The sequence below is a fragment of the Cavia porcellus genome, unplaced genomic scaffold, assembly GCF_034190915.1.
Source record: "Cavia porcellus strain 051 isolate PalLab524CR breed Dunkin Hartley unplaced genomic scaffold, mCavPor4.1 scaffold_6, whole genome shotgun sequence".
NCBI lineage: Eukaryota > Metazoa > Chordata > Mammalia > Rodentia > Caviidae > Cavia > Cavia porcellus.
The window spans coordinates 83,756,832-83,784,822 of NW_026947489.1; the positions used below are offsets into that span (position 1 = coordinate 83,756,832).

The 27,991-nt window shown below is 47.2% G+C and overlaps 1 protein-coding gene and 1 non-coding gene across 2 annotated transcripts; both read right to left on the reverse strand.

Annotated features, from left to right (window-relative positions):
• Positions 1 to 3,858: 3,858 nt before the first annotated feature.
• Scpep1 (serine carboxypeptidase 1) lies at positions 3,859 to 27,991 on the reverse strand. Its single transcript, XM_003466824.5, has 13 exons — positions 27,830 to 27,991; positions 25,897 to 26,045; positions 22,346 to 22,435; positions 20,903 to 21,058; positions 20,438 to 20,512; positions 19,568 to 19,640; positions 15,496 to 15,533; positions 14,759 to 14,887; positions 14,027 to 14,144; positions 13,016 to 13,129; positions 10,615 to 10,752; positions 7,933 to 8,096; positions 3,859 to 4,586 (listed from the first exon to the last, which is right to left on the reverse strand). The coding sequence occupies exons 1-13, from the start codon at positions 27,903 to 27,905 to the stop codon at positions 4,440 to 4,442; spliced, it is 1,467 nt and encodes a 488-aa protein (XP_003466872.1). The 5' UTR covers positions 27,906 to 27,991; the 3' UTR covers positions 3,859 to 4,439.
• Positions 9,157 to 9,228, reverse strand: Trnaa-ugc (transfer RNA alanine (anticodon UGC)). The gene has a single exon. It is a non-coding gene; the product is annotated as a tRNA-Ala (tRNA).

Consider the following 27,991-nt stretch of genomic DNA (forward strand, 5'->3'; position numbering starts at 1 on the left):
TAAAAGAGATGAAAAGATAACAGTGGTCAGATAGACCAGCACCTGGAATAATTAGGGAAAATGACTTCAGGAGAAAGGTCATTAAGGGACACCAAAAACGAAGCAGTGCTGATGGCAGCTTTGAGAAAGGTGTTTAGAGCGGAAGTGAAATGTTGGGGATCATGAATTCACAGTGACTGGGTCTGTGCTTTTCCCTATGGAATAAAAGGAAGAACTGGGATTATTGGTACCACCCACCTGAGATTTCCCATTGGCTCTTCTGAGCATAAAATCATCTGCTCCTCCTTAAGTCACCACAGGATTATACTCAGGTCACAATACTTCAGACAAAAGATTATCTACTCCCTCCAGGATGGAGTCTTTGGATGAACTGTGATTCTTTGCTAGCTTCACGTATCTCTGTATATAGCTAATAAACAGTGGTTGCTTTGAGAGTGAAGAAGTCAGATCCAGAGAGGCTGACTTCCCAGCCATTGTTAGAATCCAATACTTGTCTCTTGAGACAGACAACTGGGACTCCTGGCTGGATTCCTAATAACTAAAGGGCATAAAAGGAAGAAAGATCTTACATGTTCTAATACATACTGGGAAACTGCCAAGCCAAAGAGCTGAACTTGTGGGTCACACAGGCTTTATGTATCAGAAAAAAGTTCATTAAAATACAGAAACATCATTGCAACCACCTGAAGTTACCAATTTGCAAGATGAAACAAAGAAATTTACAGTATCTGTGTACTAAAATGATATGTTTGCAAGACAGAAGGATAAAGTCAAGTTGGTTTGAATTTAGCCACAGTAGGTGCCAATATGAAGGGAAAGCTTCGAACTCAGGTGTGATGACACACACCTGGAATCCCAGGACCCTGGGAGGCTGAAACAGGAGGATCACAAGCTCAAAATCTCCAGTATATCTCTCTCTCTCTCTCTCTCTCTCTCTCTCTCTCTCTCTCTCTCACACACACACACACACACACACACACACACACACACACAGAGAGAGAGAGAGAGAGAGAGAGAGAGAGAGAGAGAGAGAGAGAGAGATTACTATATCTAATCAAGGCCTGGAGATGTAGTTCTGATAAGGCACTTGCCTGGTACAAGTTGCTGCTCACCTATATAGTCCACAGACAGACACTGTTGGATATCCAGGTCTCAGCTACAGGAATTTTGAGGACACTATGGTGATTAAGTTGAAACACTGGTTTCAGTCAGGATTTAGTCAGAGAAAGAGAATCGAGTGTGTGTGAACATGTGCAAGTGTGTTACAGGGATCTGACTTGTGCTGTACGGGAGCTGGTTAGATGCTGGCTGCAAGCCCACTGTCTACAGATCTGATGCTGGAGATTGTAGTACAATGTGCAGGGTAGGCTGTTAGGGACGCGTGATGGAGGCAAAGTGAAGAATAAGAGCAGTGTGAACCGGAGCATGGAGTGGGTCCACGAGCCAAGGGTACAGGACTGGAGCACTGTGGCCACTCCTGGGTGCTCCATCATGGCACCGAACACTCTTGTCTGACCCTGGAGGCTCCAAGCTCTGGCTGGAACCAAGTGAAGAAGGGATGCTTGTGAGCCCAGATGCTAACAAGCTGAGTTAGCAGGAAAATGACCACATATCTGAGATTACAATGGCTGCCGCTTTACTTCCATCCTCCTAAGGTCCAGGAGACTCTCTCACAAGCCATCCTCATTGGAAACAGACAGGAAAGGAATTCTGGAAAATGCAATTCAATGTAGCCATGCTAAAATGTTACAAAGACTCTACAGTCCACCCCTTGCAAGTCTGATGCCTGTTTGTGTGCTTTAAGCCATACATAATCCCTAAATAGAGACAGTAATCAATTCAAGCTTCTGCTTACCATGATACAACTACCCCTCTTACAACCCAAACACACTAATCTTCTCCTTCAGATCCTTTTTTGGTATCACGGATCGAACTCACAACCTCATACTTGCCAGGCAGGTGCTTATGTCACCAACCCAAATCCCCAGCCCCTAATCTTCTCCTCAGAAGAACATTATAGGCCCTTTTTCATTTCTGAATTGTTTGTTCTTTTCATAGCCTATTCACACTTCCTGCTTGACATCTTGTAACACACTCGGTATAAAGCTATCTATCACTAGTGCATCTTAGATGACAAAGGGATTGGAGAGGAGATGGAGAGAAAAAACTTGCCTAACATTATTAAAATATATTTGCATCAAAGTAAAGAAATACATTACAGTATAGTCTTCATCACTACAACAGGTCATAAGATCTCAGCTATTGTCACCTACTACATATATGTTATGTAGCTCAGTAGTGATTTAGTTTGAACCTAGGGCCTCACCTATGCTAGCCAAATATGCTACCACCAGCCTGGCCTTAAACGTGTGATCTTCTTGCTTCAGCCTCCTGAGTAGCAGAGATTAAAAGGGTGTGCTATCTTGCCTGGGTTATATATATTTCCTTTGTGCTTATCAAGCATCTCAGTTGGTCATGGTTCCCTGTTTAGGGAATGACCCAAATCTCTTGTAAAAGTCTGGGCCATTAGCAGTCTATACTGGACTGTTAAATTGATTGTATTCTTCCTCTTTAAGCCGTCACCTAGCAGCAAGTCAGTCTCTCCTGGATAACCAGGACAGTCAGGATCCATCACTGAGCCACCGCTTTGCCTGTTGGTGCAGTGCCCAAGGAGGCCAGATGGCAGCTTCAAGTTCCAGTTCAGCAGAATTTTACTGCGTTCCTGGGTGAGAACAGTTCTTCTTTTGTAACTGTCTTAGTTACTTTCTTGCTGCTGAAACAAAAGATCTGACACCCAGGAGTTAAAGGAGGATATCTTATTTTGGCTCACAGTTTGCAGAGGCCTCAGTCCTTGTTCAGGTGGTTCCAACACAGGATGGCAGAGGGGCGCGGCAGAGGAGAGGAGCGCAGGGCATGGCAGGCAGGAAGCAGGAGTGGCCTCAAAGCTCTTCTCACCAGGCTCCACCTCCCAACATCTCACCCAGCCGTAACACATCAGTGGACTAATCCAGCACTACAGTCAGGGTCCAGTCACCTCCCAAAAGCACCATCTACGAGCAAATGTGGCTTTGGGGCAGCACTCGATATAAGCCATGGCAGTAACCAACACCTCCAGACCAAAACAACATAAATTTCAGGAGTAGGAAGCAAAAAGCTTATTACTTGACCACTACTGGATAAAGCCAGGAGTGAGAGGAGCTGCTTCCACTGTGACCCGTGGCCTCCTGGACTCATGAATCTTGAGTATGGCAGAACTATTGAGGCCGACTTAGCACACACATCACACGCTGCAGATAACGTCCGCGTATGATCTGTTAGTCAGTCTGTCCTCACATTGTACAGGAATGGATTTTGGATTTGGTTTTCAAAACAATCCTACCATTACCGGCAGTGGTGTTTCTTTCAGGATAGGCTTGGAGACCACAGGGTCCCTTGTGCAGACTTGAGCTATATGCACTGAAAACTAAAAGTCCTGTCACATATGGTGGCACACAACTGTAATCCTAGCACTTGGGAGGCTGAGGCAGGAGGACTGCCAGCCTGGGGGATGTTGTGAACTTAAGGCCAGTCTATCTACATAGCAAGATCCTGCCTCAAAAAGCAAAAGAAAAGAAACAAAAACAAATTAAGTGCCAAATTGATCATTTTAATTTTAAAGAAATGTGGTAATCCTTCAACTAAGTAATCATTCTTCTACAAATTCACTGTAAAGAAGTAGCAAGGGTATACATAAAATCCTAAGTATCAGGATGAATCCAGAGTACCATCTACAGCAGTGACTAACTAGACATTTTTTGCAGGGAATCATTGGAAATTTGGTAAACAGTAAAATGACAAAATGAAATGTTCACAAGCCACTGACAATATTATGGATGAGTATTTATTGACAGGTGTTTAGGACATACTGATACGTGACCAAAGTATATAGTAACATAGAGTAACGATTCAATTTTTATTTAAAAAAATATGTATATGATAGCAAGGAAAAAAAAAAGGTCCACAGGGACAGACACTAGATGGAAACTGAGCTTCTCCTGGGAAAAGAGCACATGGATTTTGATTCTGCTCTTTGCTTAACTGATTTCTCACTTTTTTAGTAAATCACGTTGTTTGGTTTTACAGGAAGAGCAATGCTTCATTTTGATTTTAAAAATCCATTTTGTAAAACTTGGTTTTTCATTTTTTGTTTTTTTAAAACAGATTGGGAGGCTGAGGGCTGAGGCAGGAGGGTCGCTGTGAGTTTGAAGCCATTCTGGGCTATAAGGTGAGTTTAAGATCAGTCTGTACTACACAGCAAGACCCAGTCTCAAAAAACCTGAGGAAAAAAACCCCCAAAGCAAAACAGAACAGCAGAAATAACTTCCAAGTTGCTGCAGAGGGAGTGACTTTTACCCTTTGTGGGAGCGGGGAGAGGCTTCATAGTCTAGACCATGCTGCACTCAGGGGTGGGCCACGTTTCCCACAGCTCCAGCATCCGTGGCTCGCTCCTGTGTTTGTCTCCAGGGCTCAGCCTGCTTGCCCAAGCCCTCCTGCTGAGTCACCAGCTTCATCATCTTCAGAGCCATGTCTCCTCGGTCAGAGGGAACCTGCAGGCAAGCAGTGGAGTTAGTGCTCTGAGCACCAGCCCTGGGCGGAGGTTAGGGCGACATCTTGAGGCCCTGTGCCTAGAAAGGAGCCTGCTCTGTGACAGCAAGTGTACGGGCAGCTGCAACCCAGAACGCCCCTTAAAGAGAGGGTCCTTTTGGAAACTTGGGCCCCCACTGCACTGGGGGACAGAGGACTGGGGAAGTCGGCTATTAGAAAAGAACCTTCTCCTCCACTGGGAACATCTGCTGATGGCTGTTCTTTCTCCTGGGCCTGAGGGTGGAAGCCTCACATGCGCAAGGCAAGTGCTCCACCGCTGAGCTATTACAGCCCCAGCCCTCTGGTTTCCTGACAGAGTCTACGTTCAGGGTACTAGGACCTCACCTGCTCAAGGGAGAAGGAAGATACAGAACATCTGAAAGGATTCTCTTTGGGGGGGGACCCCTGATTGGGAAGGAAGTGCAGGAGAGGCCAAAGAGAGGCAACCAGGACAGTTCCAAACAGACCAGACAGGCCCTTGGTTTGGACAGCATTCAAATCTTTGCACGGTCGCTCTTGTTTCCCCTAAGCTTTTAGGAATAAATCTTTTAAAGAATCTCTTTGCAGCTAACACAGAGGAAAAGTTCCTGTTTACCATATGTGAGACCTAGGTCTGATTCTCAGCATTATGTGACATAAGACAAAACCAAGAACTACCTTCCCACACACCACAAGAGGCAAGGTCAGAGGGTTTGGTTTCGCTTCTACAGAGAGATGAGTAAAGAAATGGTCTCCCAGGCCTGAAATCCCCCAGCTCCGTGAAATGCCCAGCCCCAGACCTCTTGGCACATCCCTGTCCTGGACTCTCCTGCCAAGCAGAAGCCTCCAGGAGGTGACACAGTGGGACATTCTAAAATGGCATTTAATCAGCTGAAGGAGAAGTAGCAAGGGGCGACTCAGTAACAGTCTCCTAGGGCTATTTTAAGCCTGTCCCCAGCTGGTCTCTTCTGTGTGTGACAAAGCGAGAGGAAATGGGTCTGAACTCCAGCACCACAGTGCGAAGGTGGCTCACAGGGACTCCCTGCTGGCTCTTCCGCAGGCAGCAGTAAAGGTCCTCAGATCCCCAGAGCCATAAATAACATCCCCTTTCCCCGGTGCCTGTCGCCTTGTTGGTCCTCTCTTTAAATGGTGGGCTATTTTCTTTTACTTAAAGGAAAGCTGTCATCTACTCTCACTCACTGTCCATTCCGGGTCCCCAACCTTTCCACCCGCCTGCCGAGCTGCCATCCACCAAGCGTGCCCACCATGGCTGTGGGAGAACCAGGGGCACCATATCATGGATGTGATCCAACCCTTCATCCAGGTCCACAGAGAGCAGCACCTGACATGACCAGTCACTGCCCACCCTGGGGATGCCAGGAAACTTATCACTCCTTTGTACCTCAAACAACTCCTAATTCTTCCCTGAACTTTTTTTTCAGTGCTAGGGATTGAACCCTGGACCTCAGACATGGTAGGCATTGAGCCATGCATCCCTAGCCCCCTTTAAGTTTTTATCTTAAGACAGAGTCTCACAAAGTTGCATGGGGTGGGCTTGACTTTGGGATTCTCCTGTCTCGGGTTTCAGAGTAGCTGGGACCATGGATGCAGACTGCTCTACCCAGCTGATTAAAAGAATTCCTTATGCTTCGTCAAATCCTTCTACTTTTTTCCCTTCTGTGTTACCATAACAGCCTCACTGGTCAACTCTCCACTCCAGCCTTTCCCCATGTCCCCTGCTGCCAGAGTATTAGACACAAGCGTCCCTCCTGCAGCTTCCATCCCTGAAGGCTCCCACTGCAGGCTTTGCACACACTGCGGCCTTAGCCTCTGTTCTTTCCCTAACTCTCTCCTGCTCATCGTGGGGAGCCTGGGCTTCCACACCCCAGTCAGGGCTGGGGACACTTCCCTGGGTCACCCCCATTTTAACATCGCTTTCTTCAAGCTGTGCAGCAGGATACCAACAGCCCACAGGTTCACCACACTGCCCTAGACCACAAGTGCCCTGAGCGCAGAGACTCGGCTGCATTCATCTCTGTGCTCCCAGTACCTGCATGGCACGTGGTTAGCACTTAAGGGACACCCACGTGTTTGCCTGAGAGAGTTCCTGGGGCCATTTTGCCTTCTGCTAACCCTCCTCTTCCTCCTGTTGTTGACTATTCACTTATCTATTGTAGTGCTTGGGCCTGAACCTGAGGGCCCGGTGTATGCTAGGCAAGTGCTCTCCCACTGAACTATTCCCCTAGCCTATGTCATCTGTTCTTTAATTCCTTTGCAAGTCTGCATGTGGGGCAGAGGATGGGGGCAGGATTAAGGCCTCCATAATCTCCCCCAGCTCAAGAAAAGTGACTCAATCAATCTAATACCAAAGGGAAAGTGGGATAGTCACCTTGCACATGTCACAATGCGGTAACCACATGGCCTGCCCATCTTTGTGCTCAAAACCTCATCTATTTATTTATTTATGTAGGTTTTTTGAGGCAGGGTCTCACTATGTAGTTCAGGCTGGCAATGAACTCACTATGTAGCCCAGGCTGGCCTCGAACTCATTGTGATCCTCCTGCCTCAGCCTCCCAAGTGCTGGGATTGTGGGTACATGCCACCATGCCAGGCTCAAAGCCTTTTCTGAACAAATCCCCAGACCACCACTATGTAGCGACTCTTGTGGCATACTGTGTGACTCAGTTTACAGAGAAACCATCTGTGGTTTTCACTCCCTGAAAATGGCCAGAGAACGGCAACTTCTCTCCTCCTCCCCCAGGACAAACTGTAAAGAGGAAAGTTGACTTACTGAGACACTCAAACTAAAAACGATGGGAGCACAGCATAACTCTTGCTGCAGGATTTACTCTTAAAATGCGTTTATATTCAAAGCCAAGAGGCAATCATACAGGTTGAGTATTCCTTATCTGAAATGCTTGGAACTACAAGTGTCCGTAGATTTCAGAGTTTCTCACATTTTGAAATATTTGCACCTACACAATGAGAATGTGACTGAAGTATAATATTACCTCCACAAAGCAGCCTCAAGGTCATTTTCCTCAATGTGTTGCCACCCCTGGGTTTTGACTTCTTGGAATCACAGGTCAGGTGTATGTGCTATCATGTTGGTGCTCAGGATGTTATTAATTTCAGACCATTCTGGAGTTTTCAGTTTTGAATTTTGGACCAGAGATGCTCAACTTGGAGCAGAATTTCACTCGAGAAACACCTCACAAGCCCAAAGTACTTCTAAAAACCACGGAGGCAGTGGACACACACATATAAGCTGCCTGTGACTCTCCACTTGGCAAGGCCTTAAGCCTGGAATAAAAGGTGACCCGCTCTCACCATGTGACCAGCGCCCAGAATCCAGAAGAAACACAAGTTCTTGTAGGACTTGACGAAAGCAGATGTTTCCGAGGACTTGGGGTCGCTATACAGTGCCTTCCACCTCTGCTGACTGAACTGGGACAGTCCTGGCCACTTCAGCTTCCGCAGCCAGGCCTCCTGACCTGGTGAGAGGGAGGAAGAGGACAGGGCCCAGCATGAGAGGCTGCAGAAACACAGTCATAAGGAGCTTTGGATTCCCCTGTCCCAGCAGCTATTCTAAAAATAATGTCCTTCAGCCTCTCTTAAGAAATTTCTGTTATGTTATTCTAAAGAACTCTCCAGTGCTCCTCCGGTAAAGATTTAGCTTCTCATTCAGGTGTGTCTATAGACGACAGAAATATTCTAACTACAAACTATGCTACCCCTTGGATAAACTGTGAAGAGGTATAAACTGTACAGTGGTAAACACTAGCTTTATATCATCTGTATCCAGTCACTGCAAAATGCTTCTGGTCTACAACACAGGAACCAGATCCAAGTTCTAAGCCCCATACTAAAAAACTTTCAATGGCCATTGGCCACAAAACCAGATACTTTTACTTAGTGTATTGCTTCATCATTGTTATAATTAAAAGAACATTATATTTTTCTTTAATCAGCAAAACAGGAGGAGCCCCTATGCTCTTAAACTCCACCTATTTAATTTGGGTAAACACATAGAGGCTAATATCAAAGATAAAAGGCTTATGCAAAATGCTACCTAATTGCTCTGACTTCTAAGACTTTTAGGAGCTATTATTTAGCAAGAGTCTGCTTTTAAATTTTGGCACCTGCTTGTTTAACAGGTTATAAAACAGCTTAAGCATCAATGGCTTGTTAATGTTTTTGTCTTCTTTTCCAGACTATCAACAGGCCAGTAAAAACTGGCCTCTGGGCCTGTGTTTTCCACCTGGAAATTACTTCCTCCTATAGAGGTCCACCCTCAAGGAAGCAGCAATGTTAGTGGGCAGCAGATCTCAAGCTCAAACACAGGCAATAATCTGCATTCTGACATAGCCCACCAGATGGGTAACATGACAGGCAGTGGAAATATACATCACAGATGATTCATCTTGAAGATACCCCCAAGTTCCATAAACAAACCCAGCCCTAGATGATAATGAGTCTGTCTGTCTGACTCTATCTGTTTCTGTCTGTCTGTCTCTCTCTTGCGGGCTCAAATCACATTGTATTTCTTTTTGGTGGTGGTGCTGGGAATTGAACCTAGGGCCTTGTGCATGCAAGGCAAGAGCTCTACCACTGAGCCACATCCCCAGCCCTCACACTGTATTTGTTTAAGAGTGTACTTGAAATTTCTGCCTAGTAAATCACTTTAGGTTTCTTTAAAAAAAAAAAAAAAAAAAAAAGAGTGTTATTTAGCTGTACAGAATTGAGTGAGGGAGGCCTGGGTCCTAAAACTTGGTTCCCAATCCAAGGTGCATAAAATTCACCCGGGCCTCATTCAAATGCAAATTCTCATTCAGCATTCTGGGTGCCTGGGTGGGGCTGGAACACCTGTATTTCTAGCAGGTTCCCAGCGATGTCTGAGCTGTGAAAAGCTGATGGCTGTGAAGCTATTTTTGTCACTAACTGTCCTGCTGCCCCTGCTCTTTAAGAAGGGAAGCAAGGCCCTCTGGAGGCTGAGAGGGCAGTCAGGAAGGCAGAAGTGTCAGCAACATGTAGACTGAATGAGGCTCACCAGGGCAGCTCATGGAATAAACTAGAAGCTTTTCAGCTTGCAAAGCGCAGGAGAAGAGGCGCATGGCACTGGGTGGAGCCTGGACCTCACTGTTCCCAAGCCTCCACCAGGCCCTGCTGAGGTCAGAGTGAGCGGATGACTGGCAGGCTGGGCTACAGAGCAGTATCTGGGACCTCCACATTACATGTCCTTGGGTCCTCAGAGGACTAGCGAGTTGATAGGTTTAGTTTTAATCACTGAGCTGTGCTTAACATCCACTTGGATACTGCAAAACTTAGGGGTCGTGGTTTAGATCTAGAGCATCACCTGCAAGTCTCAAGCTCAGAGGTGAAGTTTTTGAAGGTGACTAAATCATGGGGTGCTCGACTCATTGCTGGATTCTTCCCTGGATGACTTCAGAGCTATATGTGTTAGGAGGTGGGGCCTGGGTGACAGAGGTGACACTGAGCATGTGGCTCTGAGGGTGTATCTGGCTCTCCTGCTCCTTCCTCTCTCTCTGCTCTGTGAGTGCCTTCCACCAAGCCCTTTCTGCCTATGAGCTGGTAGACTCACACAGACCAAGAGCTCAGAAGTTATGAGCCACAAACCTCTTCTCATTAAAGCTGTGAATGTCAGGTATTTTGTTCTAGCAATAGGCAACTGACTAATACATAAGTTTTCCCTTCAGTTAAATAGTGCATTTGCTCAATAGCCAAGAAATTTTTGTAGTGAGGCAGGCATTATTCTTTAATCATAACCTGAAGGGTCTTCAGGTTTTGAGGAACGAGATTCCTTAAAACCTAGAAGGGCACAGACTTCTCTGAGGAAGCACGGCTATGTTCAGCTTCCCTCTCTTTGAAGAGCCAAGGTTTTCAAGCAGCAAGAAATGGCTTTCCTCATGGTATCAACATTGCCAATGCTGAGACGGACATGTCTGTGGCAGGTCCTACCCACAGCGTCCCTCCCTTAGAGTTAGTGCCTACCCATGGTGTCCACAACGAGATCCAGTTGTCCATTGTACACAGTTACGTTGATCCCAGCTTCCAGCAACGCATCCACAAAGATGATGACGGGCTTCATGAAGTCCTCTTCCATGTTCGTGAAGACATAAGAAGATTGGCCTACACAGGGCAAGAAAGGCAGCAGCTTAGAATATGCCAGAACAAGAGGTGCTTTTCAGTCCAAACAGCCTGGGCTCTAGCACCTGGAAGTCACCACCACGCAGCACTTAAGCAAAGGCTGCACTGCAGGAGCTTCCCAGACAGTGACCCATGTCTGGGCTAGCTGGGTGGAGAGAAGGCATGAGGAGCGTATGTGCTCTCTCGGGTGCTTGCGATGACGGCAGGTATTGTTTTTAATAAGGAATTGAAACCTGGGAGCCAGCAGTGAGCAGAGCAGAGGCCCAGGGATACGCCTGAGGTTATTCAAGGATGAAACTGTACTCTGGGGTCCACGTTTTCCTTTTCTGCTGAGTAACACCAGGGCCATGTTCCAAATTCTGAACAAGTAGGGCTACCTTATAAAAAACCAAACAACACCCAAACCAATTTTAAGCCGGCCCTCAGGAAAGCCACCTGGGTAGTGGGGCCCAGGCAAGAGCAGAGCCAATCAGCACAGCATTCCTGCTGGATTCTTCCCAATAGCATCCTATTAATGACAGCAATACTATTAGTAGCTGCCACTCATTCCCCAGGCGTCGGGCTGCATAAGTGGCCTATAACCCACTTCCCACTTGTTCTTCATCACTATCTTGGGAAAGAAGACCTCCTAATTTCTAACGTGCCTCGAGTTAGGACACAGCCGGTCAGTGCCGAGCTGCGACGTGAACTCAGGCCTGGTTGGCTCTACTTATGTACATTTCACTATCAACTGCAACTCAAGACCCAAGGGACAGTGGCCAAGAGCAGTTTGTCCTTTCCAGAGCACACACAGCTCTAGAGCCAAAGAGTTTTCTCTACTAACAATCAGCTGCAAAAAATATAATCGTCCTGCCCATTCAGCCACACTTGGGGAGGGAAGGGTTCTGCAATCAGAGAATCTGGGGCTGAAAAATACCATCAAGAAGGTAAAATGAGTGAGGTGAGCAGAAAGGATGCATTTCATAGGAGCCTGTCGATGCCTGCCCTCCTATGATTCCCCATGCACCCAGTGCCACGAGAGCTCCTTGTAGCTGGGTCTACCCGCTGCAGTTTCTGACACCACGTCCCCCATTTCTACTTGATCTAGAAAAATGAGGATACCATGTCTAGGATGAGTCCCGTAGTGCCTGCAGGCTGGGATAGGATGGCCCATGATCCCCGAGGAAGTGAGGACCATGGTCAAGTCTAGTTTTTCAGCAGCTGCCAAGGGGCCAGCCAAGAAAGGGGCCTCCTGACCATACAGTCCAGGGGCATCTTGAGCACACACACAAAACACAAAACCTGTGGGGGCTGGGGATTTAGCTCAGTGGCATAAGCGCCTGCCTTGCAAGCAGTCAGTCACGAGTTCGATCCCTGGTACCGGGGAAAAGGCAAAAAAAAAACAAAAAACAAAAAAAAAAAACCCACAAAACCTGCTCAGCTTTCTGGTAGTGTTTTCCACCAGGAACTGGGGGATCCTGCTTAACATATTCCCGACTTGAATCCCAGGAGGTATATGCATGACCGTCCCACTGGGCGACTTCTATCACTAGTGAATCACTTTTATTGTTTTTTTTTAACTAATAAAATTAATAAAAAGCCATCCAATATGTATATACCAGTGGTGGTACAAATGACCTGATAGCAAGAAACACAAATTATGGTCCCATCATGAATGTGTTTAGGCTGCACTATGTGAGAACTTACTCAAGATTTCTTGTTGCCCTTGGTCACTAAAGATGCTGGATTTCCATCCTATGACTTCAGGGCAGCTGTGGTCCATGGAAGACCACACCCAGCAACAGGGTGCTTGGGAGCCCAGCAGGAGAGTGCTGGTCAAAAACCTATCCACATACACGGTTGTGTCTGGCATCCTTCAGAAGGACCTTTGGGCAGAAATTAACCTGCCACTAACTGTGGTCTTGGACATGACTTTTTTACCTTCAAATTTCAAACTGAGACAAAATAAACAGAAGAGGATAATGATCCTTACGTTTCCAAATGAGGCCTCAACAATTACTGACTCATAACCAATTGCCAGTCATGTCTCTCCCCACCCACTTCCCTACCAGCCCTTAGAATCTATTCTAACATATCAGTCACTGACCCTAACCCTGCGTGCTCATCTATGAAGTATGGATGTAATATTATTTGCCCCACCACACACCGTCACCACCACCAAAGCTCACTTCGAAAATGAAAGCCTCTGGATTTGCACCTCTCCCTTCCCAAGTTGACAAAGCACTTAGTCAGGTCACATACGTACCTCCCCAGGAGACATCCTGGGGAATGATTTGGAGCTTCTTTCTGATGGGGCCGTTCATGAGCTGACTTAAGGTGCCCTGGTGTAGGCGTCTCACGTGGCGCTGAGAAAGGCGGCCTGAAACCGAACCGGTTCAAAGTGAGTCAAGAGCTGGGACACAGGACCTCGGGAACTTCTCTCCCTGGCTGTCCCCGGGTGCTGTGCAGTACCAGGGAGGCTTTCAGACACAAAAGGAAAAGTCGCCTGCCCGATTCATCTCTATCTCCAAGGAGGAAGAAAGTCAGAATCAGATTAAAAGTGAGAAGGTTCTGTTAGTGCTAACTAAGGGGCCACTGGGATTATCCAAAAGGAACAAGGAAAAGCAGCTAAGAATACAATCCAGGGGTACCCAGCAGCCTTTATTCACCTATTACAGATGAGGGGGAGGCGGTGCTGGTGGTGGCAGGCATTCTGCATCTAAAGAGAAGCTAAAAGGCCACAAAATTCAACCCGAAATGACAGGCCATCTGCAAAAGACTAACATATGCCAAGCATGGTGGCACAGGCCTGTGTGTAATCCCAGCTACTCCAACAGGCTGGAAGGAACAGGGGGATGGTGACTTCAAAGTCAGCCAGGGAAACTTAACAAGACTGTGTTTCAAAATAAAATAAAAAGGTCCAGGCGGGTAACTCAGTGACAGATGCTTGGCTAACATGCACGAGCCCCTGGATCAATCCCTAGTTCCATGAGAAAAAAAAAAAGACTCATATGGCTTCATTTATAAAGTACGTTCAGAAAACACAAATCTAGGGAGACAGAAAGCAGATTAGTGGTTGCCTGGCACGGAAATAGATCTGGGGATCTTCTAGAGATGACAGAAATGTTCTACCACAGGATGATGGTGAAGACTGCACAAGTCCGGGGCTATACTAAAAACAACTACATTATACCAAATTGTACATTAAAAGGCTTTAAAACAGATGGGTTTATTGTGGGAGGCTGAGGCAGGGCTAACTGCGTCTTGGTTTACTCACGTAAGTGGGTCGGCATGTGGATCGGCATGTGGATTGGCATGAACTCTAGGCTGGATTCCATGGCCAAGTTGGGAGTACTTTTGGTTAAGATGTTATAGAAGTTCACGTTATCAGCATTCTGAAATACAGAAGTACAGTCAGCTATTCATGTTCTTTGTCTACCATCAAAGTTGCAAAATAAAAAGGCAGAGAGATTCCCAAGGGGAGCTTTAGCTGTGTAAATTTACTTAAGACTTAGCCAAGAGTGGTGGCACACGCCTGTTATCCCAGCACTTGGGAGGCTGAGGCAAGAGGAGCTCTGCAGAGTTCAACGCCAGCCTGGGCTACATAGAGAGACCCCAACTTAAAAAAAAAATCGTGCAGGTTCAGGGGGCAGCTGAGGGAGCCCACATTCCTGGGGTAGGCAGCAGCTCAGGAACTGCAGAAGATTCAAGGGCTGTGGGCCTTTGCGAGGAGACCAGAGATGCACAACATCCTGCAGGCTCATCTTGGCCAGCACATTCGTCCCTTCAGACTTGGTAAGGATTCAAGTGACAACAAACACCATCCCTGTACCACTCACCCCTGCAACCCGCAGTCCCTCTTACAGAATCATGAGGGCACTGCTCAGACCCATCAGATTTATCATCTGGTACACAATCATCTCCAGATTTCCACAGAGACCCAGGATGGAGCCCCTCTCTCCACTCACAAACCATGGGCCCTGCACCCACAGCAACACCCAGGCTTTACCTTTTCAACGATCGATTCTGCCTCACTCCATAGCTCGGTGGCCTCCTTGTAATGCCCGCTATTTACAGCAGCCAGGACCTTTTCTGCAATGGCAGACACCTCTGCCAGACCTACGTCATCGAGGAGAGACTGGAATGCAAGAACAAAAAGGCTCGCTTTACTTGGGTGCATAAATCTGGTGCACCCAGATTTGGGCAGAAAGCTCACGTACTGTTGCAGGTCACTCTGACAAAAAATCAGCAAAATCGTGAAGTGAACTAAGATGGTGGATGCGTGTTCACAGTGACCTCTTAACTTTAGGACATATTTGAGCTTTTCTTTTTTAATTGGTATGGGAGATGGAACTCAGGGCCTTCACATTAAGTGGCATCCCCAGCCTTTTTTTTCATTCTTTAGAGAGAGGGGCTTGCTAAGTCGGTAAGTTCTCCAGGCTGGGCTTCAACTTGTGATCCTCCTTTGTCAGCCTCGTAGAGTGCTAGCATTACAGGAATGCACTTCCATGCCTGGCTGAACATTTTCATAATGAAAAGCTAGGGAATTTGAAAAGGATGATTCTTACACCTGGAAAACGCAATAAGCATGCTTGCTGTTGCTCAGGGTGTCCCGTTTAATGAGGATCATCAGTCCCTCAGGAACAGTGTCAGCCATCCAGGCAAAGTCATCTAGCTTCCTCTTCCTGGGGACAGGAGGAGGTCAGGGCCAGAGAAGTCAGTGGAGGTGAGGAGCCACCCACTTACCATGCTGTACAGGTAAGGTCCCCAGGAGAGCACTGAATCTGGAGAAAATCACATATTTACAAATTAAGTATGTAGTAGTTCTGATTGCCCCAAGGTGCTTTACTGGCTGGCCTCCAAAGTCAGACAGACATGGGGGCTTTAGCCATTAGGCCCGAGCCACTGCCCTGTACATGGTGGCTGGAAGTCGGGGTGAAGGGGCAGGGCCTTTCTTCTGGCTCCAGGCACTAATGGCACACTCCTCTGACCCTGCCCAGCCCAGCAAATGCCTCACAGCTGGTGACACATCCCCAAAGGCAGGTGTGGGTGTGCAGGTGGGGGCTCGGATTTGCATGCTTTTTGACAGCTTTAAATATTTCTTGACGGCTTAAAATACTTCCCCACCCTCACATCTCTGCTCAGCATACTGTTTGCTCTATTTAAGGAAGAAGCCTAACGTGTTTGTGACTCCAGTGTCGTGGGTGGCTGTCCTGCCAACCAGTTCAGTTCTATTTCACCACACTAAGCAGGCCTGGGGGTGGCAAATGGCTCCAGGAGACAAACATAGGAGCAAGATAGTGCCCAGCAGTAGCAAGAGGGAGCAAGACAATAGCGAGCATGGCTGGACCAGTTCATAGCATGTCACTAGGCGAGACAAGTGGCAGAAGTGGCGTGTCGATAAAGTATCAAGGATCTCATCTGAGGTAGTGGCGCATACCTCAAATCCCAGCACTCAGGAGGCTGAGGCAGAAGGACTGCCACAAGTTTGAGGCCAGCCTAGAATACACAGGAAGACCCTATCTCAAAAACAAGAATACAAACAAGCAAAAGTATCAAGGGTGTCAGTGTAGAAAGCACACCTGAGAATGTCATCCCTTTGCTTAGAGACATTCAATGGCTCCCTCGGCCAGGGCTCTTGAAGCATGTGTCAAATAATCTCAGCTCTGCAGGATTTCAGTGTAGATACAAGGAAAAATGACTATGCCATTAAATGCTTTGGGGTTATGCACAATACATTTCTTTACTGCAGCTTTAATGTAGCTGAGGACCCTAAAGGAGTGAAGCCAGTGTTCAGCACTTCCAGAATTCATGTGAGCACAGCCCTCAGGGCAGGGCTCACTGGACTGGTATTCTTTTTTTTTTTTTTTTTTCTTTTTCTTTTTTATTGGTACCAGGGATCGAACTCACGACTGCCTGCTTGCAAGGCAGGCGCTTATGCCACTGAGCTAAATCCCCAGCCCCATGGACTGGTATTCTTCAGAGGACACCTGGAGAAACACAAGGTGCAACAGATCTGTGACCTCACTAGCAGTCACCTCTCCAACTTAACCTTCAAGCCTATGCCTCAGTTTCTTGAAATACAAAATTTTGTTTGCTTTAAAAACAAAACAAAACAGGGTCTGCTGCCCAGCCTGGGCTGGCCTTAAACTCACTACGTAGCCTAGGCTGGCTGTGAACTCAGGATCTTTCTGCCTCAGCCTCAAGAGTGCCAGGATGATAGGTGCATGCCACCAGAATCACTTATGGTTTTCTGGTGCATTCCCTCCCCTGCTTGATCTAGATCAGGGATTGGCAAATTTTCTGTAAAGGGACAGATAATATATAATCTAGCAACTGCTCAGCTCTGTCCTTGCAGTCGCCAAACACCCAGAGACCGTATGTAAATGGGCAGTGTGGCTGCATTCCAGTGATAACCTGATTCACCAAGGTGGGCTGCAAAACTGCATCTGCCAGCCTCTGATGTAGACCCACCCTGCCCAGTAGAATTTTCTGCAGTGTTGGAAATGCTCTGTATCTGTGTGCTCTGCAGTGATGGGCAGCAGTTGCACGCATCTCTTAAGTACTTGAAAGGTGGACAGTGCCTTTGAAAAACCAGAACCGGAATTTTAATTCATTTTGACTTACATAGCCGTGTGTGGCTGAAACATTGAAGTCGCCTTGTGTGCTTTAGTGACTGTGCATCCCCAAGTCCTTCTTGAAGATAAGGAGTCTGTCTGTGTGTCTCTCTGCCTATCACCTAACTGGGTCCCAGCTCTCAACAACTGTTGGTGGAAATTAACTGTACTTCTTCCTCAAAAAAAGAATGATTCGGGGACAGAGGAGTGATACTTATTTTTCTTTAGCTCTATAAAGAAAAGAGATTTAGAGCTAGGTGTGGCAGTGCATGCTTGCAATTCCAGCATTCAGGTGGGTGAGACAGGAGGATCACCATGAGTTTGAGTCCAGCCAGGGATACACAGGGAGTTCAAGGCCAGCCTGAACTATATAGCGAGACCTGTCTCAAAAAACAAAACAAAACACCAGAGATTAATTTTGGCTCATAGTTATCTCCATAACTAGAGATCTAAAATCTGATGAGAGCCTTCTTACTAATGATGTAAAACTTAAAAGGAGATATGGAAGGGCAGGTTAAGATCTTGCTGGGCATGATGACACACACTTGTAATCCCAGCACTCAGGAGGCTGAGACAGGAGGATGTCACAGATTTGAGGCCAGTGTAGGTTACATAATGAGGCCCTGTCTCAAAAAAAAAAAAAAAAAAAAAGATCTGGACAGGTAGATTCATAAAGTGAGCTAGGTCATAGCAAAGAGAAGAAAGGAAGATTCTGGTCAGGATGAACAGCACTTACACTATGAGGCCACCCTTCATCATTATGCAGAGGCTGTAGAGGCTAGTGGTCAGTGCCTAGATTCCAGCACCTGCTGCCAGGTTTCAATCTCGGCTACTATTGCTGTGCAACTCTAGCCCAGTTGCTTAACCTCTCTTAAGTTTCAGTTTTGTCACTTACACAATTAGTATAATAACAGCACCTCCCATGTGGAGTTTTGTAAGGGATAAAGGAAATTACTACACGCGGAGTATTGAGGGCCATGCTGAAACTGTGCTGAGATCCCACCAGGAAGCGCGAGGGCCAGGGCCGTCAATGTGAATCACTAACGACTCTTGTTTGTGCTCCCAGTGAGGACGCAGGACTTATGAAACTCAGGACTCTGCACTGCAGGATGCAGGAGGTCAGGAAACAATCATTCCAAGGAGCCTCGGGACACCCCAAGTCCACTGGAAACCTGGCTCTATAACAAGCCTAATCCTTAACTTTTGTAAGAAAAATATTACCTTTTATAAATTATTATTTTTAAAAGTGGAGCCATAATCACACAGCACGAATTACCAATGCACCTTCAGATCGCTGTCCAGGCCCTTGTATGCACTACTCAAGACACAGGAGCCCAGCAGCATGGACAGTGCCCTGCTCCTCCACAGCCAACTTCTTTTCTGATGTCTAACACTAACGTTTGGTTTTGCCTGTGAAGTCATCTTTGGTGTGAACAGCAGCTCTAACAAGGAGCGATGCTTCCTACAGGGGACATCTAGCCACATTGGGAGACATGACTGTCACACTCAGGTGGTGCTGATGATACCTCATGGCAGAGGCCAGGGGTGCTCTGACAAATCCCCTTCAATGCCCTGGTTGAGCTCCCTCAACTAGGGTCACCCCAGATGTTATGGTGCTCAGGTTGACACTCCTGGGGCCTCAGCCCTACCAAGGTGAGTTCTGCTGACATCCAAAGCCACATATACACCTGACACCTCAGCACAGTCACCCAACATCTGGGCTCCTGACAAGGCGTGCAGTTGTGAAACTTAGACCCACAGGCTGAAGCCCAGATGACAGCCTGCAATATGAGCAGCAGATGGAAACGACACCCCAAGTGCCAAGTATGCATATTTGAACTAGAATGGCAAAGCACATAAAATCATGAGATTCGCCTCTATGATGCATTACGCAGCCTGATTTGAGTTTTCACTAGGCTGCTGGGTCAGTGTATGAAGAGGTGCCTCTGAGCACCTCTGAGCCTGCACAGCATCCCCAATTGCCAAATTAGATTCCTGTGTTGTGAGATGCAAACAAAAGCCCAGTGGCAGATGCTCTGGAAGTGAGTTCTATTTCTTGGTATTTCCTAGGATAAGCATGTTCTATGCTGACTTCTCCAAAGACCCAGAAAATTCTGCTGCTTCATTCCCTGATCTGGACAACACATTCCAAAGTCCCAGGAAGTGGGAGGAAAGAAATGCCTAAAACTTAACATACTTACCAACAGGAGAGATCCAGGAATCGCCCAAAGCAACCCCAGAAAAGTTGCACTTGATGGTTCCTTGCTTAACAGCCTGAAAGAGGAACCAAGAAACACTGTCACCAAGGGTCACCAGGGGCTTCATCTTTTTCTAGCAGAGACAGGCTTTCCACGTTGCCTTTCCTGAGCTCAGACGTCTACTGCCCTTGCAAGAATCCCTGGATATCAGAAGATCACAGACACCAGCCAGGAGCCAAAGTGGCCCTCTCCTGCGGCCACTGGTAGAGCAAGGAGGTGCTGCTTAGCACCCCTCTGCCTTGCTAACAGGATGCATGGGTCTGTTCCCCCCACCCTGAGGGCTGAAATTCTCCCAAGGAGTTTGGAGGCTCTTTGCGAGGTCACTGAAGGGCTGGAGGCATCTGTAAAGATACCCCTGAGGATGAGGTGAGGCCTTAAAATAAGAAACTCTGTGTTTTATTTTATTTATTTAGATTTTGAGGTAGGGACTTGCTATGTAGTGCAGGCTGACCCTGAATCCTGATGTAGCCCAGGCTGGCCTTCAACTCACTCATGTCCTCCTGTCTGAGTCTCCCAAGGGCTAGAATTATAGGCACGTGTCACCACATCCAGTTCCTCCTATTTAAAGTATGCATTGCTGGGTGTGGAGGCACACACTGGTAATCCCAGCGCTCTGGCAAGAATGTCACAAGTTTAAGCCCAGTCTGGGCCTCTGACATGCTAGGCAAGTGCTCTACCACTGAGCTATATGCCCAGCCCTACTAACGCTGACTACCAAGACTTACTTCTACTCTGTGGATCTCTTATCGAGTGAATGCCAATTGTGATCAGTGCTCTCCAAACCCACAACCGCAAAGGCATCTTCCCTGTTACCTTATAAAGCTCCAGACTAATGCCAGCAGCCATTTTTCCTCCGTAAGACTCTGAGAAAATGTAGAATGGAACTGTCTGATAAGAAAAGGTATTTACAAAGAATTAAATACTGTGATGGCCTTTACAGTTAAATAAATTATAGATTTCTACACATGTAATAGCCAGACAAAACAAGCCTGCTTTGATGTTTTTCCCCATAGGCGATTAGGATACTGACACCACAATCACTATTTGAAGCTAAAAAATCTCCTCGTGCACTTCAGGCAGGCCTTGGCCTCACTATGTAGCCCACCACCACACCCAGCTTAAAGATTGTCTTTAAGCAAAAGCCCACAACTCAATCTTGGGAGTAAAAGGGGTTTCTCTGAAATCAGCCAGGAAGCAAACTCTTGGGGAAGAGTTTGGAGAACGTGCTCTTGCTGCTCCTTCTCACCTTTACTTAGCTGTTCCCGAGTCTTTGCCTACCTGGAATTCACTGTGTGAATCGAAGAAGGTCTTCAAGAAGACCATCATGTCCGAAGCCACTACAGCAAGATCCTTGGCATATGCATCACTCGTGTTCACATAGCTGAAGCCGGTGCCCACGGGGTTATCCACAAAGAGGAGGCTGGCAGCCTGGAGCTACATGCCACAGAGCAGAACGTCACAATCACCTGGCTGCTCAGTGCTCAGCTCCATGCCACAGAGCTCAGCAGTGTGCTGGTGAAACTTGTTAAAGGGAATTTTTAAAAAGAGAGTACACACATCATAGCCAAGACAGGATGAGGCAAGCAGGAGAGATGAACAAGTACTTGGGGATCATAGAGTACACTGGCCCCTTTGACATACACAACTGCACTGCAGGCAGAACACACTGGTACAGGCTGTACAGGGCAGGGTCAGCCCAAACAGTCACCTGCAGCTGTGAGTCCCCTTGAGGCTGGACATCACACAGTAGTTTGCTTCCAGATCAATAAGTTTCCACATGGGCCTGGGTTCCAGTGCAGGGATATACTTTACCGCTTTTTCCAAAGAGGTTGAGCATTATAAATTCTGCCTCTGGTCTGCTGTGGTGGTGCACATCTGTAATCTTAGTATTTAGCAGGCTGAGGCAGGGGAATTGCTGCTAATCTGAGGTCAGCCTGGGCTACACAGTTCAAGGCCAGCCTGAACTACACAACAAATACCCTGTCTCAAATAAACAAACAAAAAATTCTGTATCTGGAAGGGTCCTCAGCAATGGAATAGTCCAGCTATGTTCAGAGGTCAGGAAATCTAAGCCCAGACCAGGGCTTATCCAATGTCACAGATTGGACTGGCAATGGCAGGACTAGGCCTGGACCCTGGGCTCTTCATTCTTCAGGCTTTTTGCCCAGCTTCTCTACCCTTAGATCTGGGAGGCTCAGGGGCCTGCTAGTGGGGTCCTCTGCTACTGCTACCAAAAAGGAAGCATGGGAACATTCCAGGCCAAGACTAGAAGGAGGTACACAAAGAGACCGGACAGGTCAGCTCCTGATGATCGGGAGCTGGGAACACTCCCAGTGACAGCTGCCACTGGGGATGGGTGAGTAGGGCACATAGCAAAGGTAAGAGCCGGACTCACAGGTGTGTGGTTTTGCCCATCTGGGAGTAGGGGCTCAGTGGGGTGCCAAGTGTGAGCTTGGCATGGAAGTAAACTGAGAAGGGTAAGGGGTATTCTGCCAGAGCAGGTTTCTGAGAGCAGGTAGACAATGCAAGAAATGCTAGTTGGATAAGCTGTCCTGAGACTTGGGAGAAACTGGGGTAGAGAACACAGGGGCCCAAAGCCTCAGGAAAGGCAGGTGGGATGGGATGCTAGGTCTGTGCCCCCACCCGCCCTGGGGAAGACCAGGAGACACCCAGTCTGAGAAGCTCCTGGACAAGTGTGACTAGGGGATGGCCTCACTGTACCCAGGTGGTTCTTCGTGGCTTCAGATCACTGTTAAGGGGTCCAATTTCCTCAAAGTTTCCAAATCCAGTTCCGGAACCACCTGGACCACCCTGTGCAAGAGAAAAAAGAGAGAGAGAGAGAGCAAGAAAGAGAGACAAAAACCCAGAAAAAATTCAGTCAAATCTTATTGGCTACAGGGATGACCACATTCATTAAAAATGATTTATGATTTAGGGATGGCTGGGTCACTCTGCACAAAGGACCCAGCTTCTCTGGTGAACAGGGATATCTAAACCCACAGAGCTCCAGAGAGCTGCTCAAGTCCTTCCCTTTGAAAGGACTGAGGTGGGGCTAAGACCCTCCAAGTAACCTTTCTACCTCCTGAGTCTGTGTCTGGAGCTTGAGCTGGTGTGGACCTGCAGACTCTTCAGTTCTGGAGGAGTCCTTCAGAAACAGCTCATCTCAGTAAGGCCATAGGGAGGTGGCAACTCAGCAATTAGGGAGTCTACTGAGACTGGACCTCTGCACATTATCTCCTTGGCAAAAATGGACATTCTCTTTTCTGAGCCCCTGAGGGGATTGACAAAGGGACCCAGACTGAGGTACTGCTTGGCCAAGCTGATTCTCCATATTCAATATAGTAAATGTGGAAGTCTCAGGCAGGAGCACTGGTACCATGTGGACATCCGAGGGCTGGGGAGAGGCAGGATTCTGGATTTAAACTTGGTGTGGCAGATACCAAAGCATGATGGGAAGATGTTCTATGGCTCTGATTGGCTGGGCTGGGGACAGAGAAAGGAAGAGGAAGAAACAGGCAGGTGTGGTCTCCAGCAGACTAAGTGAGGGGAGAGGAGTTTCTCTGGCAAAATCAAAGGAGTCTGCTGAGCTGGAGGAAGGGCACCATGAGTGTTATTAGCCCAGGTGAATGAAGCAGCCCTCAGCCTACAAGAAAAGGATGCAGGCCTCTGTGCAAAACAGGATGGGTAGGAAACAAGAGAGAAGAAAAGATGAAAGGACATAATCACTCCAGCGCAACAGAAGCCGGGTCAATTTGGCTCAGGAAATGTAAAGCAGAGAAAATGACAGGGAGGCGGGGCTGAGGGCTGGCTGGATCACAGCAAGAGACCCCAGCAGGGAGAGGGCCGCCCATGTGAACATTTTGAGCTGGCCTGATAAAATCAGAGGGTGTATGCACTTTGTGCTGAAGGGAATCCGAAGAACCGAAGATTCCCTGACACAGGGGTACAAAGTTCACAAACCAGTTGAGTGGGAACTGTTCCTCAGAGAGCCATTTATATAGCAACATCAGTGATGGTAAGGATGCAACTCCACAGTGGCCAAATAGGGAAATGGGTTAGTAAATCATATCTGCGGGATGCATAAGGATGCCATTTGGAATCACAAACTGTAAAAGTTTACATGGCAACAGAGGAAGAAAATGCTCAGATAGCAATATGCAACATGCAATACATTAAAATCATATCTATATCCTCAGTGAAAGCTGGGCACTTTTTTCCTAGTGATGGGCAGAATCAAAATGAAAGGGAATCTGAAAATCGTTAAGAGGCTGGGTGTTTGTGAAAGAAATCTCACTCCCCAGGCTGCTTCAGGGAAGCAAGAGTAGTGGCAGGTGACTCTCTGGCCTCTTCTCCCCCTTGGCAAGGAAAAACTGATAAGCAGAAGCTTCTGTTCCATTTGAATACAAAAGAAAAAAAAAAAAAGATTGCGAAATCTTTTACCCAGAATTCTGCAAGGGGTTTTCACTGGGGCCCAGGGCTACCCCGGGACCTCCGGAAGATGCTAAATGTGTCAGTGGACCAAATGAAAGGCTTTGAAGGTTTGAAAGCCTGCTGAAAATAGCTTGCTATTATTCCAGTCACCTCAATTCCACATGACCTCAATTCTCAAAGAGCCCTGCACCTTACCCAGAAGTCAGAGCATAAACCCTTGGTAGGCTGCTAAAATACATATCCTTTTATTCTGGATTTTAACTGTTTCCTTTGTAATCATTTCTTTTTTTCCTTCTCCCCCGGGCCCCTGGGGAAATAGAGAAGAGCATTTTTCTGTCTTCAGTTGGTGGCTTGCTTCAGAGCCTCACAGCTCAAAGGTTAGCTTAACCGCAGGTCACAGACTGGATGGCCTCCAGGGCCAGGCAGAGGTCACTAAGGAGCAGGGAAAAATCAGCTCGGAGTAGAGGCTTCACTTCCCCTAGAGCCCTAATGCTCTCTGACAGAGATACCACACCATGTAGCTTTGAGGACACTGAGCTGGTAAAAGGAAGGAAATATTCTGGTTTTAAAACACAGGGAACTAACTGCAGTTTAAACAATGCTGCAGTTAACCAAAGAAAAGATCTTGATTTCTGAAATTCACTGTTTTTTCAAATTGTTTTCTGGAAAGCCAGGAAAGTATGGAGTGGACAGCCAGGGGCAAAGAGGAGGCCACATGCATAGGACACAGCCCCCAGAACCATCCCAGCCTCAGCACTTTGACTTTGCTCTGCTGGAGCTGCCAAATGCGAGGTTTCGTTGGACATGGAAAAAAAAAGTCCTGCTGAGTAAGACAGTTTGAAAACCACCAAAATCCCTGATTTACAAAATGAAGGCCCGGCAAAGGGAAGAATCTTGCCAGGGCTGACAGTGGTTGAAAAGGCACCGAAAACCCAGGTCTCCTGCCCAGCAGGGCCTGGCTCATCCTTGCCCATCTCTCCCTCACAACCACACTGGGTGCGCATAACCAGCAGTCAGACCTGGGACACTGTGGGCTTTAAGAGCATTTTCCTACCCAAGGCCATCGGAGCCAGCCTCACACACTGCCCCAGAGGAGGGCTACATGAAGAGCCTGAGAAAAGTCCCTCCTGTAAACTATCTGGGCTCTAGCTCAGCAAGAAGTCTGCGAGGGGCTGTGAGGGAAAAGTCAGGTACTGCATCCATGGAAGCACCTGGGGAGCCAACTTATTAGTGAGCCCCCTGTTGGGCTCTATCTACATCTTTCTGTTCCTTGACCCTTCCCTGAGGCTGGTGGCCAAACAGTTAAAATCCCAGCCTGCAGCTGGGATAGATAATTCAGAAATGCAAGAAGGATCCCTGCCTGTCCATAAACTCGGTTCACACAGCTCCTCACCTTCCATCAGAGCTCAGTGTGAAAAGGAGAAGGCTGGAGCCTCGTGTTCACACTAAGACACACACAAAAGGCCGGCAGCAGTTCCTTTCAAAAGATGAGCCTTTGTAGGGCAAGACCTTAAAGTCCAAGAAAGGACTGTGGGCGGAGGGAGACTGGACGGCCTCAGTCTTTGCTTTGGAACTTTTCAAAAGTTTCTATTGGCATAGAGTCAAATGTGTTACTGGCAGCTTTAGTACAGTTTCCTGCAACTGTCTAGAATCGGCATAAAAAGACCCTTCCCCACTGAAAGTCAGCAGGCTAGCTTTCTGGCCTCAGCCTCCCCTTAGAAGGATGCCAGGGCTCCAGGCGTGGCTGCTGGACTTAGTCCCTCCCGCTGAGCTGTGAACAAGCGAAGAGGTAAGAGTGAGAGATGTGGGTCTCCAGTTGAGGCCAGGAAGGAGGTATTTACCTGAAGCCACATGATCAGGGGCAGCTCTAAGAAGTTCTTATAGGAGTTAGTTGTATAATAGAGCCACCAGAACATGTGGGCATCTTTGCGGACAGTCACATAACCCCACACTTCCTTGGCCTCTTCTGCCGGCAAGTTGATGACAGCTCCTGAAACGCAAATTCACGGTCATTTTCCTGGAGAAGGTCTAATATCCAGGTGGATTCCAAGCCTCATACACACGGTCAACAAACCTACTGAAAATATTTATATTCTCGGCAATTTACCTTCTCCAATATTGTGGAGATAAAGAAAAAAAAAGAATCTTAGTCATGAAAAAGAAGCCAAATGAAATAGAGCCAGAGCAAGCTGGGGTTTCCAATTTTTCCTCTGCACCTTTCTGTAATGTTTTGTGTTGTTTTGGTTTTTGCAGCACTGTGGATCAAACCCCAAGGCCCTACATAGAGAAAGCGCTCTACAACTTTTCCAACTCAATGATTTTTTTTTTTTACACTGGAATCTCCAATCCAATTTTCCTTAGTTAACTTTTCTTATATCTGCAAACATGTATCGGAAAAGGGAAGGTAAAATACTTTTTATTTGTCTGAGGCAGGGTCTTGTTAAGTAGCCCACACTGGATTTGAACTCAAAATCCTCCTACCTCAGTTTCTGAAATGCTGGGATCACAAGCATGAACCTCCACACCCAGCTCAACTTAAGTACATTTTCTATGTCATTTTTTTCCTGAAGTAGCAACATTCAAATTACGGCATCATTTTTCTCAAAAACCACCGGTTGATTATCAAAAAAAAAGGTCATCTTAGGTGCATGCCTGTGATTCCAGCACTTGGGAGTCTGAGGAAGGAGGATTGCTATAAATTCAAGGTGAGCCTGAGCTACGTACTGGATTCAAGGCCAGCCTGCACCACCTAGCGAGACCCTGTTTCAAAAAAAGAGACCGGCTAGGAGTGGTGGCAAATGGTGCAGCCCAGTCCCTGGGAAGGCTGAGGCAGAAAGGAGTTCAAGGGCAACACAGTGGTATCTGTCAGAAGAGGAGAAAAGATGACAGGAGAAGGACCCGGAGACTGAGTTTTCTGCCTTCTAGTTCTCTTTTCTTAAATTTCAAGCCTCTTTAGTCAGAGAAAAAAGGGAAGAATAATAACAAAAAAGAAACCAAACCAGGAAGGGAAACAGAATAGCTAGAAAATTACAGATACAGCTCTAAGAGTCTTGTGAAGTAATACAGGATTAGTCTCCTTGAAAATGACAGGTAAGGCTGGAGTCCCTCCAAAATAAGGCTGGTGCACGCCAGTAATCCCAGTGCTTGGGAGGCTGAGGCAGGAGGATCCAGGCAAATTAGAGGCCAACCTGGGCTACACAGCGAGCTTAAAACCAGCCTGAACTGCATAGTGAGACCCTGTCTCAAAAAACAAAAACAACAAAAGAGTAAACTGCCAAATAAGGCTCACATCAGTCCCCGCTCTTAACCTAAACCCTGGCATCCCTTCCTTCCCTCACAGTGCCCACTGTTCAAATGTGTGTGTATGTGGGGGGGGGGTAGCTTACTTTACAAGTTCCAGACACAAGTTAGAGGACCAGATGACCCCACTTTACTAATGAGAAGAACTCCTGGGCAACTTGGTTAAGATCACAAGTCTGGATTTAGACCAGGAGCCAGTCTGCCGAATGAAGACGAAACACTCAGCAGTTCCCCAAATCGTAAATTTTTTTTTTGTTTGCTTGGGTTTTTTTTTTGAGTCAGGGTCTCAATACGTAGTACAAGTTGGCACTTGGATTTTTAAAAAAGTGCGAGGTTCAACAGTAACAAGAATTAGGTGAGGTTAAGAACCAGGAAAAGACATTTGTTTTTAAAAAACATAAAGCCACTAGCAAAACTTCATCCTCGGAGACAGAAAGAGGCACCAGCCACTGGCACACCTTTTGCCGAACTTACCCACGCTGAGGCCCAGGAGCAGCGGGAACAGGAGCAGCCACCGCGGTACCGGACAGCTCCGCGGCGCCAGCTCCATGATGAATACCCCGCGGTGGCCACCGCCACACACTGGAGCTGGGCCTGTCACGTGATGGTGGGACGTGGGCGGGGCATTATGGGTCT

Excerpts from the sequence above, each read along its gene's own strand:
- Scpep1 (XM_003466824.5), bottom strand. The coding sequence starts at position 27,905 with ATGGAGCTGGCGCCGCGGAGCTGTCCGGTACCGCGGTGGCTGCTCCTG. Across the intron at positions 20,513-20,902 it reads ATTCACACAGTGAATTCCAG|ACAGTTCCATTCTACATTTT; the intron begins GTAGGCAAAGAC and ends TTTTCTTATCAG. Across the intron at positions 15,534-19,567 it reads TTCCTGGATCTCTCCTGTTG|ATTCAGTGCTCTCCTGGGGA; the intron begins GTAAGTATGTTA and ends GATTTTCTCCAG.